Source organism: Eutrigla gurnardus, assembly GCF_963514095.1.
Source record: "Eutrigla gurnardus genome assembly, chromosome: 8".
Lineage (NCBI taxonomy): Eukaryota > Metazoa > Chordata > Actinopteri > Perciformes > Triglidae > Eutrigla > Eutrigla gurnardus.
In genome coordinates, this window is record NC_139922.1 from 17321325 (window position 1) to 17334695 (window position 13371).

Genomic DNA, 13371 nt, shown 5'->3' on the forward strand with positions numbered 1-13371 from the left:
TGTGTCAAGGGCACTGTCTTTTTCACTCGTGGTTTGCATTGATTTTAATGACTCTCTCTGTCTCTCTCTCTCGTTAAGGCAGGCTGTCCTGCTCTCTCTTTTCAAACCAACGCTTCCTCCTCCTCCTCTTCTTCTTCGTCCACTCACTTTTCTTTAGGTTATTTCAACATCTCAACTCAACATTTCCGGCACATGTTAAAGGCAGTGCTTTAATGTGAAATTGCACTGCTCGTGTCTGCATAAAATACAAAATTAGTAACTCCAGTCGACTAATTGAAGCTTTGAATGTTTGTCCAGTTTGCCCAAAGGAAGTTTGGGTACTTCTCTGCTGACAGAAATGTAATTTTCATTAGAATGTTTAATTATTCTATCTATAAACTTAGTTAATCAGGAAAATGCTATAAAAAGTGTGCTAGTTTCCTGAACTGCACTAGAATCGTCTGAAAACGTATTTTGTGTGTGTTTCCCTTCCTCCAGGGGCACCGTATGCCAACAACAAAAGGCCCACTCCCCCTGCTGATGCCTCAGCCCTCTGGGCAGAAAGCCAAGCCCGTCTGCCCCGGCTCCATACACCTGAGCCCCTGCACGCCCCGCCTAGCACGGGGAAGCCCGTCGGCTCCTCTTGTGGCCTCCTCGGGGCAAACAGCGGCTTTCAGGATCCCGGTGGCACCGATTCCGGTGTCAGCCCGGTCCTCGCTTGGCATGCCACCATTAGTGCTGCTCGCCAAGCGCAGGACGATGTCGCAAAGCCCGACATGACTTCACAGCCCTCGGTTTGCACCACCGGGCCACCTCCCGTGGGCTCGCTGGCGCAGAGGAAGAGGCAGCAGTACGCCAAAAGCAAAAAGCAGGGAGGATCCACCAACAGCAGGCCACCCAGAGCCCTGTTCTGCCTCACCCTCAACAACCCAATCCGCAGGGCCTGCATCAGCCTGGTGGAGTGGAAGTATCCTTTAGCCCAGAGACAGAGGCTGGTTGAATGAATGGATGGTTGTTGCTTGAGTGTCTGGATTATGCTTTTTGGAAGGTATAGCTACTTAGTGGATGGATGGGTTTGTCCAACAATAGACTAAATTATAAAGCCTGGATGCCGTTTCTCTATGTATTCCTTAACAGTTTCTTTTTCCAGACCGTTTGATATCTTTATACTGCTGTCTATTTTTGCCAACTGTGTGGCCTTAGCCATCTACATCCCCTTCCCCGGAGATGACTCCAACTCTACCAACCAAGAACTGGTGAGTGCTGCTGGAGAGAATGTAATGGATAAATTGTGGTTTGCCGAAGTATATAGTACATCCCTCATTACATGCTGCTACCGTGTTTATATGCCTGCTGTTGTAAAGTGTATATGACAGCAGGATACGACCCAGAAGCAACGAGGACATTCAGGCTTGGTGTTGCACATGTTTGAATGAAAGAAATCCCGTCATAATTTCTTACTTTTCCCTCGTGGTGTCGAGCCATGCAGATAGTTTAGTTCTTTCACACTTGCACAGTGATGCTCGCGGCTCGTGCCACTATTTGTCATCAGCTGACACACGCAGAGACGAGACTCGACACCTTTTACACGAGTGTGATCAGGGCTGACGTGTGGGTTGCGTCAGAGGGTTTTCCCGGCAATATATAGGGATGGATGTGTTGGGCTCATTGTTTTGTTGACACGATTACACAACACACACACACACACACACACACACACACACACACACACCGACCTCATTTCATGTCTGTATTGACGTGTACTGATTGTGCTTGATTCACATCTTACTAGAGTATTGTTGCACCTGTTTGGATGGGACACGTACCATTCTTAGAAACGAATGGAATCTGGTGAGGACACTTAATCCCAGCATCATTTTGCCGGAGTTCAATGGGAGCAGAGGTCTCATCATACTTCTTCAGAATCAGGAACATTTTGTTCATGACTTACTGTCTCATGCATTCATTCAACATTTTCAGAAAAGGAAAACCTCCATTGTTCTGACTTGGACACATTCACACATTTAGTCCAAGATGACTCAGCCTTAAATTTGTAACATTTTCACCTATTTTTATGTAATTATGTAATTTCTAAAGTTACTATAGAACGACTTAAAACAATGGTGATTGATCAGCGTTCTTTGAGGCTGGCGACGGACCTTTTTGTCTTCATATGGAATTGTGTGAGTGTATGAGTGTGTGTTGGTGTGTGTGTGTGTGTGTGTCATAGTGAGAGACAGACACAGAAATGTAACATGTTCCCTCAACAGATGGGGATTATTCATGCTATCCAATTCATCACTCACTGCACAATGTACAGTATCTGTGTGGGTGTGTGTTTTTGTGTGTAGGTGTGTGTGTGTGTTTTTGCAGTCACGTGTCACGCTGCTCTTTTCTGCTTTTAGAGATGAGATGTCTTATCATCTTCAGTTAGTCATTAACCTCATTTCATTGTTGTTGTTGTTGTTTATGTACTGTGGTTTTTACATTTACGAGGAAGGGGATTTTTTTTTAGTTTTTTTCATTTGATTTAATGTGACGCAAAGAATTTGTTCTTGTATAATATTTATTCTGGTCCAGAATTTAATTCTGCGGTAGCTGCACATTTGATGGCAGCCACTGAATCTGTGAAAGAGTGAGTGAACGAGACTTTAGGCCAAAATGCATTTTTCTTCCTGAAAATGCTTTTAAAATGCAGTGCAACATTGTGCTCCAGTTTTAATGAAGTGGACCTTTGATCCGATAGCAATTTATAGAGAAATGTTAAAGGAAGGCTGCACCAAGAAGTATCCAAACAAAAGTTTCCATAGCAACTTCCCAAACGACTCCTGCAGCATAATCCATATCTCCTCTGTCCACCCTCATTGTTTTCCAAATGCTCAGACTTGAGCCAAGATGTGCCAAATATACTTAAATGTAACACTTCAATGTGATGCTCTGTAAGGCAACATAGTTGTGTGTGACTTTTTATACATTTACAGAACATTAACAACATCAATTCTAGAGAGGCCATACATTTTTAAAAAATCGTATAATTCATTCAACACAGGTTTACTCTCGCACCACAGTATTTCCACAACTACGGCTTCGTCCTTTTTTAGAGAGCATGTAGGTGTTGTTTGATTGGCTCGTTCATAGCAAAGGAAGGGAAAGAGGAAGAGAAATAGACAGCTGGGGGAACAGCAAATAAGTCCTTATATGAACTTGCCATGAAAATCAGCAGAAAGCGGTTTATTATTTGTTTCATATTCGATTATGTCCAGATTCTGATGTTTGTTGCTTCACTAAATACATTTATTGCTCCAGCTTTTAGATTCGATGACTTGTATGTCTTTATGCTTGATTTTCAAGCTGACTGTGACGGCTGCATGAATAGTACGAAAACAGATCATAAAACATTTCTACATTCACCTTCCAAGCCTATTTGCCAAACGCCAGTTCTGTCCCTCTGTTTTAAAGAAGAATGTTCATCCCATTCATAGAAGTAGGACAGTCATTTAGGGCCGTTGTTGAACTCGTAAGTGAGTCAGTGAGTTCTGTGTATTTGAGCATGTGTTTTATTTTATACAGGAGATCGTGTGTGAGTGTGAGGGACTGAGTGTGCAACAGGAGAGAGTTGTGTGTGTGTGTGTTTGTGTGTATGTGTGTGTGCATGTGGAGGTTGAGGGATTAAGCTGGGCAGTGGATTAGTCGTCAGTGAATGAGTGGAGGTTGTGTGTGTGTGTGTGTGTGTGTGTGTGGGGGGGGGGATGGAAGAGATGTAGGGCTGGAGATTACAAGTCTATCTATCTATCTATCTATCTATCTATCTATCTATCTATCTATCTATCTATCTATCTATCTATCTATCTATCTATCTATCTATCCATCCATCCATCCATAGATCCATCCATCCATCCATCCATCCATCCATCCATAGATCCATCCATCCATCCATCCATCCATCCATCCATCCATCCATCCATCCATAGATCCATCCATCCATCCATCCATCCATCCATCCATCCATCCATCCACCCACCAGTCCATCCATCCATCCATCCATCCATCCATCCATCCATCCATCCATCCATCCATCCATCCATCATCCATCCATCCATCCATCCATCCATCCATCCATCCATCCATCCATCCATAGATCCATCCATCCATCCACCCACCAGTCCATCCATCCATCCATCCATCGATCCATCCATCGATCCATAGATCCATCATCCATCCATCCATCCATCCATCCATCCATCCATCCATCCATCCATCCATCCATCCATCCATCCATCCATCCATAGATCCATCCATCCATCCATCCATCCATCCATCATCCATCCATCCATAGATCCATCCATCCATCCATCCACCCATCCATCCATCCATCCATCCATCCATCCATCCATCCATCCATCCATCCATCCATCCATCCATCCACCCATCCATCCATAGATCCATCCATCCATCCATCCATCCATCCATCCATCCATCCATCCATCCATCCATCCACCCATCCATCCATAGATCCATCCATCCATCCATCCATCCATCCATCCATCTACTCTCTGTTCTGGCTACCACAGTTTACAGTAAACATGTAATAGAATAAGTAAATAAATAAGTGGACATAAACCACAACAGAGCTCTTCAAAATCAGCTCTTGTTTTATTTTCATTGATTTCCAACTCTTTATTTTTTTTTAAATGTATAACATAAATGTAAATATGTTCACATATTTTGAAAAAAAAAAGCCCATTCCTATCTCTTTAACATGAAGACAGTCGGATGGAACAAGGAAACAAACTAACTTTCTGTAGAGGCTCCTCATTCAGTTTATACTCTCGAGCTCTGACTGTAACTGAAATGCGTTCAAATCAACAGAAGGAGTGCATGTTCATGATATAATGAGATGTGTTTTGTTATTCTGCACGTGTTTGCAACATTATGTCAGCGCATGTTGATGTAATGCAAGAATTACATGCGAGTGTAGATATCAGAAGTCGTCCCAATATGACACGCAAGAAGCAAATGCAAATTGATCATCAGGGCCTGCAGTTTTCGTTATTGTGACCTTTTGTTTTGTTTGATGCTTCCGCTCTTCTGTCACGTTCATCTCTCCGTTACTCTCAGATTATAAAATGTGTGCCTTTCTTTCTACACTTTCTGGTTTTCCTCTCTGCCTTCTCTCCTCCTCCCCTGACATTTTTTTCTTTCCTCTATTCAACACACCTCCCTTTGTCCCCTCCATCTCCTCTTCCTTTGCAGATTGGAGAATGATTAATATCCTATTAAGCCGGTTAGATTGAACAGATTTATGACGGCCCCTTTGACCGCTAGCTGGCTAACATACACCTGCCTGATCAGCTCGTAATCCCATAAGGATTCTATATTATTCTGCTGTATAAGAGTGTAGGAGTGAGAATGTATGTGAGTGAACACCTAAAACGCATGTATGCACCTTAGAGTAGACATGCTGATGTAACGCCTACGTGTGATTGGTTGTTTTTTTAAGTGTAAAATTCACAAATAACATTTTTGGGGAGAATTCATCATCGGATAAATCATGTGAAAACCAGACAGAACTGGACAATCTTCTCTTGACTAATGAGCAGCGATTAACCTGAGAAAATGTTGTCAAAAGGTTAAAAAGAACATTCAGTTTGAGCAAGTTGTTATTTAGCCTGTTGTTACTGTCTGCCCCCAAAATAATGGCAACTTAACAAAATAAATTCCCATCACTGATCTCGGTCTGGCACACGTTACTCTCTTCATAGGTTTTGTTGGTCGCCAACAAGCTAATTCCACTGTCACAATGTTATGTTTCGGATTTATATATTTGGAAATATATATATATATATATATATATATATATATTAGAGGTGTAACGATTCATTCGATTAATCGATGAATCGATTGTTAGTCCTATAGATTCGACTAAATCCATCTGCTAAAATAAATAAATAGAATGAATCGTTTTGGCTTCACCAATAATCGATATAAATGCATTTAATCGGATGAATCGTGATTCTTACTTATGATTAATGTTTTAATACGTTTAAGACACTCTCTCCCCTGCCAGCATGTAGTCTATTGAATAATGTTCAAAATAACTGAGCAATGTTTAATTACATTTTTGTATTCAGCATAAAATATTATGCAGGTTTAATATACATTGTTTTTTATAGAATAAATATGTTATTTTTCCTCTTTCAGAAGAATACAGATAGTCTCACTCGCATTATTGCATGTTTATTTAATGGATATAGAATTTTGGTTACAAGTTACTGAATCGAATCGTGGTTTACAGAATCGAATCGAATCGTTACAAAAAAAAGAAAAGAAATCGGCCTTGAATCGAATCGCCAACTACTGTATCGTTAATCGAATCGAATCGCTGTGAAGCCAAAGATTCACACCCCTAATATATATATATATATATATATATATATATATATATCAATAAATACTGAACATCTTGTGCATAACTTCATAGACATTTCCCGAAGATTTCCACTTGACGTATATGGCATCTGTGGGAACTTTAGGCTCTCATGGCTCAGTGTGTAATGTCTGACCCTCCTAAAGACTGAAGGTTAATGTTTTTTTAAGTTTGAAAAGTAACAGTGGGAAAAGGCAGATCACTCCAACTGTCCATGCTTCACAGCCAGTGAAACAGCTTCCACTTCGACTACGCCACTGCGGCAACAACGGCATCAATTAGTGCCAGTATACACAGATTAGTGTATAAGCTGAATTATATACACAAGGTCACGTTGGTAAGAATAAATCTGATCAGAGTGTGTGTCCACGTTTTAGGGTTGCTGGGTGTGTCAGTGCTTTAACATTAGTGATACAACTGAAAAACTAAAATGACATAAACCCTCCCTGACTGCCATTCAAACTAAAGCTATAAGACATGTCACAATATTAAAGAGGACTTTTGTCCTGGATTCTGTGCATTTACAAATCACAGCATGTTGTGCAGTGAAATTATTTATGCTTTGATTGATGTATTCTGTGGCTAGTAACAACAAAAAACTGTATTAATATCTCTGGTGCAACATGAAGTATATAAAGACATTTATTCTACCATGTTAAAGTCTTCAACCAGTCTTTTACGAACACAATCCTGTGATTTTAAAAATAAAATATATGTTTTAGATCTCACTGATTTCTTTTTACATATTGCAATCACAATAAATAATAGGATAATTTTTCTTCTTTGGAAAGATGATGTTGACTCATTCATATTACTCTATATGAGATGAGATCTGCGTATTCAGGTTATATAGAAACCTGAAGTGAAGGGAGCAGCTGTGATAGATATTTTTAGATACATTTATTTGTTCATTCTGAATCGTGACATCAAAGTCAAAACACACAGCGGAAAACAGCCAGACTTCACCCTAATTTAATTCATTCCCATTGTAAAACTGATTGTCATAAATCTGCCTGCAAAAATGAAACCGCTATGATAGGCTAATTCTTCCAGCCCAATTTCAGCGTTTACAACTTTGAACACATTTAAGAGTCCTTCTCTGACTGTTCTGTCTCAATCAATCATGAGATTAGTTGAAGTCCTGGTTGCTGGATGGTTGTCAAGCAGAGTGCCTTTTGTTTCTCATCAGCTTCAGGTTTAAACTTGAAGGGATTCCTTTTGGAGGGGAAGCTTTGGAAATCGGCACCTTTGGCCGCTACTTATGAAGTGCAATTTGACACAAGCCCAAGAAAACCGTCCTTAGCACTTAATGCACCTGTACCTGCCATATTTAATTTCAGGAGCAATGGCTTTTTAAATAATATGAATAAGAATGTATTTTTTCATCATCTTGAAAGTGAAATGAAAATACATTAGGAGAGCAGTGCATGAGGGTTTGTGTTGTCACGTTCATTTTCCTGCTAATTTCGCCTCACTGTGATGCAGAAATATATGTACGTGCCTGTGTTGCAGTCATGTATGACGTGTGTTTTTTGTGTACGTGTGTGCAATTCTGGGAACAAAATATCATGTTTCTCTCAGTCAGGGATTAAAGGTTTAAAGAGGGAAATGAGAGTCACTCTAAGCAGCACGCTGCTCCGTCAAGCACGTGTGTGTGTGTGTGTGTGTGTGTGTGTGTGTGTGTGTGGGTGGGTGGGTATGTCCTTTTCTTTGCACGCTTGTATGTGTTGCAAAGAAAACCAGAGAGAGAGAGAGAGAGAGAGAGAGAGAGAGAGAGAGATCAATTGATTGTATTGGTGAACAGACTAGGGCAGCGTGTGACTGGTCGTTGACCTGGCCAGTTTTCAGCCTTTAGGCAGCATTTTTGATACAAACATACTACTGTATATACACATACATTCACTTCAAACTGTTTGTAATAATGTGTGTCTTCAGTCTGTCTGCACTACTCCATTTTATGTGTGTGTGTGTGTGTGTGTGTACTTGCAAAACAGTAAGTGCATTTCTCAAAACAATTCGTACAAATAGTAAAACACCATGATTACCTGCAAAATCCAGTCTCTTGCTCAAAATCTTTAGTTCATCTCAAAAGTAAATATCTGTGTCAATGAACATTGTGTACGGATAAGACACTCAAATTGCTTAGTCATGTTGTCAATATAACAGTGTAGTCTGGAGGGTGTTCTGATGTAAACTATGGCTGAAGCTCTGATGACAATTATTGTAAATTTTAAGTTACACCTTAGTGCATGTGGGAGATTGATTGCAAGAGACTGGAATAAAGAACATGATGTGAACATTGAACAATCTTTTAGAGTGTCTTATCCAGCAGAGAAAAATTATAATACATTTTGATCAACATGACATAAGCAATTGGTAATGTAGGAAACAGCAGAGAACTGTACATGATCATTTGCATGGATGTACCAAAGCATTTGCAACGTGTTCAAAGAAATGTGAAACTGCTTATTTTGATGTGCACAAGTGACACAATGATGTGAAGATTGAACAAGTAGTTTTTGAGAATTTCACTTCTGATCTGAGAAATATTCCAAGGCGACTGAGAAAAACTATAAGTGATTGTTCTGGGTATCGTTGAAGACAGTCGTGTCTCACCTGTGAATCAAAACTCATAAAGCGGAGACGTCCCGACATTTCTGTTATTAAGCTATAAAAATAACTGAACACATGTTCGTTGTTTTATCATTCAAAGTTAAGCATAGCAAGCACACATTCTGCCATGTTGATCAGTTGGTGTTGACAGTGAGGATCTGTTTTCATTCATGGTGTTAAAGGATGCTGATCGCGTCCCTTCTGATCAACTCTTGTTGTTCTGTTAAAATTACTGTGAACATTTCACAACTGGTATCATGTCAACAGTCAGCTGATTTGAATGAAATACATCAAAAAGACAATAAGAGATGAACAAAAATAGAGAGATGATAATAATAAAAGCAATATAATCCAAGCCATTATATACAATATAATACTGTATACTGTATAAGTGAGTCCATTGCACAGTCCATTCGAGCAACTCTGGCAGCCATGATGTCATAACTGTATATTATAACTATAGGTATAAGTATGAAGTACAATAAACATAATGACATGAATAAAGTCTATTAAGTAATGCCGTTTATGTAATTTACACACCATTAATAACACAATACTGATGCACATCTAATAGAAATCATATTGAACAATAAACAATGGAAATATGAACAGTTGCAGAAGTGAGTGGTGTAAAATTACACACATGGTGAGCGAAACTTTTATCCATAGTCGTGTGAGTGAGTGAACAAAGTGGTCGACAAAACTTTTTAATCAAGTCATCACATTGATATTCATCCAGCTGACCACCAAATAACACTTAGCGCTCCATTCCTTGTACCCGTAAAGTGAAGAGAACGGAACGGCAAGTGTTTTCTGCGTTATGATCAGATAACGAGTGACCAGGCTGCCCACACACTTGCCTTCAACACACATAGAAGACATCCTAAGATCAGCGTTTAGATGAATTCGATTTGATTCGATTTGATTTGATAAAGACGGGACTGTGTATGCACAAGGATGTTTTTTTTTTTTTTTGCTTTTATCACTTGATTTGTATTTAAAATGAATATAGGCCCATCTGAAGGAGATTTCTGAGCATTGATCTCACATCTTGATCTGCCAGATTGGCAGAAATGCCACTGATGGCAGGATGTATGGAGAGATAAAGGGATGGAGAGTGGGTGGGATAGTGTGAAGAAGGCCATGTTAATTTACCCTGTTGGCTTACATTCTGTTTAAGTTCACTCACTTTCCACTGTCAGGACTGTGTGTGTGTGTGTGTGTGTGTGTGTGTGTGTGTGTGTGTGTGTGTGTGTGTGTGTGTGTGTGTGTGTGTGTGTGTGTGTGTGTGCGCGTGCGTTTGCTCTGCTAGCACTCCATGAGCAGGATAGAAGATTCATGCGTGGTACTTGGTGTACCTGTTGCGTTGTTCGAAAAAGGGGCTGCAGTATGTTCAAGGCTTCCATCTATTTGTGTGTGTGTGCGTGTGTGTTTGTGTGTGTGTGTGTTCACCAACAACCAATAAGAAAGCAGTCGTTGATAACTATTTTGACAATAGAGTGATGTCAAGTCAAAATACCAAACATTTTCTTAGATTCTGAGACGTGACAATGTGTTGCTTTTCTCCATTTTAAATCACTGTTTATTGAATGTTGCTGTTGGATTGGACTGAGTGTGGGTGTATCAGAAAAACCATGAAACCATGTGAAACGTCTGGGAGCAGCACACTTAACTGAATGAATACTTTTTATTGAATTGTTCATAGAAAAACATTTTGTGTAAGTTGATTTTTCAGACTGTTTAGACAATTGGGCTTTTGTAACGTGATGCGTATTTGTTATTTGACATTTTATAGACTAATCATTATTAGTATAATAATAATAGACAATATACTGTGAGACAATAGACATTTGTCACAGATGTTGCTGTAATCAGGCCATTGCTAGCAATCTTTGACTTTTTTTTATATGCCTTTTGCATAATTTTGAACTGCCCTTATATGTGTTTAATTCACTGTATTAGCCCCCTAAAAGTGTGGTCTTTGTAAGATGAAGCATACATTTATTTTGGAGCCACTATATGTGTGTGTGTGTGTGTGTGTGTGTGTGTTTGTGTCACCGTTAAAGCAGCCTTGGGACATCGGTGATCATACATCTCTTAGAGTGCAGTCCCATCGTTGTGAGTCATTTCCTTCCTCCTCTAAGCCGTCACTCCTCTTCATCATTATCATGTGTTAAATATAGCCTCTCTGTATAAGCAAACATGCTCACAAACACACGGCCTGCTAAATTCAAACTGTCATTGAAGACGACTAAAGAATTTGTTTTAGTGGTTGAGAGCAAAATGCTCATCAGAAAAGAATTCTTGACTTGGCTGAGTGTTATGAAAGTGTTTGTGTATTATAAATGGAGCCCACGGGCTTTAAAGGTTTTTAGGCCGTTGGGTGACAGATGCCCAGATGTCAGGAGGCCTGTTGGACAGAATGCTTAGCACCCAAAGGCCCAGGGACCACAGACACCGTGGGGAAAATGGGACACACACACACACACACACACTTTCTCTGTCACTGTCACACGGTCAAATACACACTGTAACGTTTGTATCCCGGACCACATTTTGTTCACACATTAATAGCCACAGAGTTCGCTTAATGAATGCTGTGTTGAGCCTTGTGCTCCAGACCCAAAAATAGATAATAAAGGTTTCAATACAGATGGTTATTGTATGGATCACTGCACAATAACTGCACAATAACACAAGAGAAACACAATCACGAAATTATGACTTTTTTGCATTGTGATTGGTTTTGGAAGACAAATGATGTCTTCAGGGCTCATATTTATCAAACTTGTACAAATCACACATAAACATCCTCTCAACATAATTTGAGATGTAAAGGGTTGGAAGAAGACACATTTATAAAGCAAATCCTCTACATTTGGTACTAAATGAAAAAAAAGAAATTCTGCAAAAATGTATATTTTTTACATACATTATTTTAAATTGCCTCCAGTCATAATTTTCATGTGAAATTAAACGATCAAACTAATATCTAATATATTTATGATGTAGAAATTAATATAAATAAGGACTTTGGTGGGGAAAAGATAGAACCCTATATATCGCTTCAGCTAACAAAGTACTCATCATGACCAATGATATTTTGTACAATCACTCCGAAACACAGAGCTCGCTCTTATTTCTGTGTCCTGCCTCCAGCCCATAAGTTGCTATTGGATGTAGTTTAACTTAGTGTTCATATTCATCAGGTTACACCTTCACCTCATTTTACATACTGCACAGCCTGCTGCCGTGACAACTGTGGCCATGGAGACTTGTGGAGTATCCGAGGAGAAGGCTCTCGACAGGAGAGAAAAGAAGGAGAGAAGAGACGAGAGAGGGACGGAAAAATGAGAAAAGAGCAGAGAGGACAGGAGAGTGAACAAGAGAGGGTGGAGGAGTGCCAGGAGAAGGAGGAGGAGATAATAAGGGTGAGAAACAAGGAGATGACAGAAGGACGGAGAAGAGGAAAGGTTAAGATTGTAGGTGACGCACAGATGAGAATAAAAGAGGAGGAGAGAAGAATAGATGTAATTAGAGCAGGCGGAAGAGGAGGAGTTCAAATGAAGAGGAGAGCTGAATAAATAAGGAGAGAAGTCCTCATCCTCTGTTTTGCATAAGACCTGCTGTTTATCTGCCATTAACATGTTTAACGTGACTCAGCTGCTAACTGAAGTCGAGCTGCGTTCAGCAGCTTTGATCAGCAGCAGCGATGTGTTTTATATTTGTATCACCGCTCACTTACACTCTGGCGAAGCCATGTCGCCGTACACATGACTGTTTACATTCGCAGCGCGGCGGATCTCTGTTGCAGTCTTAGTACCAACTCTGGATTAGTAAGTAGCTCTTGGTGGTCCGCCAGCACCGACGCCGGCTGCTTTCACTGCGTTTGTGGCCACGCTTGCTGTTTTGACATCGGGATTATGAATAGCCACGACTAAAAATAGACACTAGCATATATGGCCTTGATTGGAAAACCGTTACAGGAATGCACAGAGGCCGTACTCAGCTGCTGAACCATCGATAAACACTGTCTGGACTGATGCTGCCGCAGAGCTAAAAGAGATAGAAAGGCTGTCATGATATCATCTGTTGAAGTGAAGCTCCACAGGTGAAAACTGTGATGGACACAAGTCATTTTGTGATTGGCACAGCCGTTTTCATTTAAAACGTGTAAGTGTACGTGAGTAAGTAACATTACTTTGTTGATAGTTTTGTAAATGGTCACCTGTATATGCATCAGGGAAAGGTGATCAGAGCGTCAAGTGACCATATTTGATCTGTGGAGGAGCGACAGATGGATTAGACGAACACAAACGGCAGAACAACACCCGGAGCAGCAACCTCACTGT

The 13371-nt window shown here is 40.2% G+C and overlaps 1 protein-coding gene across 1 annotated transcript in view; it reads left to right on the top strand.

Annotated features, from left to right (window-relative positions):
- cacna1db (calcium channel, voltage-dependent, L type, alpha 1D subunit, b) overlaps positions 1-13371 on the top strand; it is a 56783-nt gene that overhangs the window by 1035 nt on the left and 42377 nt on the right. The window contains exons 2-3 of the mRNA XM_084015876.1: positions 478-946; positions 1130-1235. Of these exons, the coding sequence (XP_083872002.1) occupies positions 478-946; positions 1130-1235 (575 nt within the window). The remainder of the gene's footprint in view (positions 1-477; positions 947-1129; positions 1236-13371) is intronic.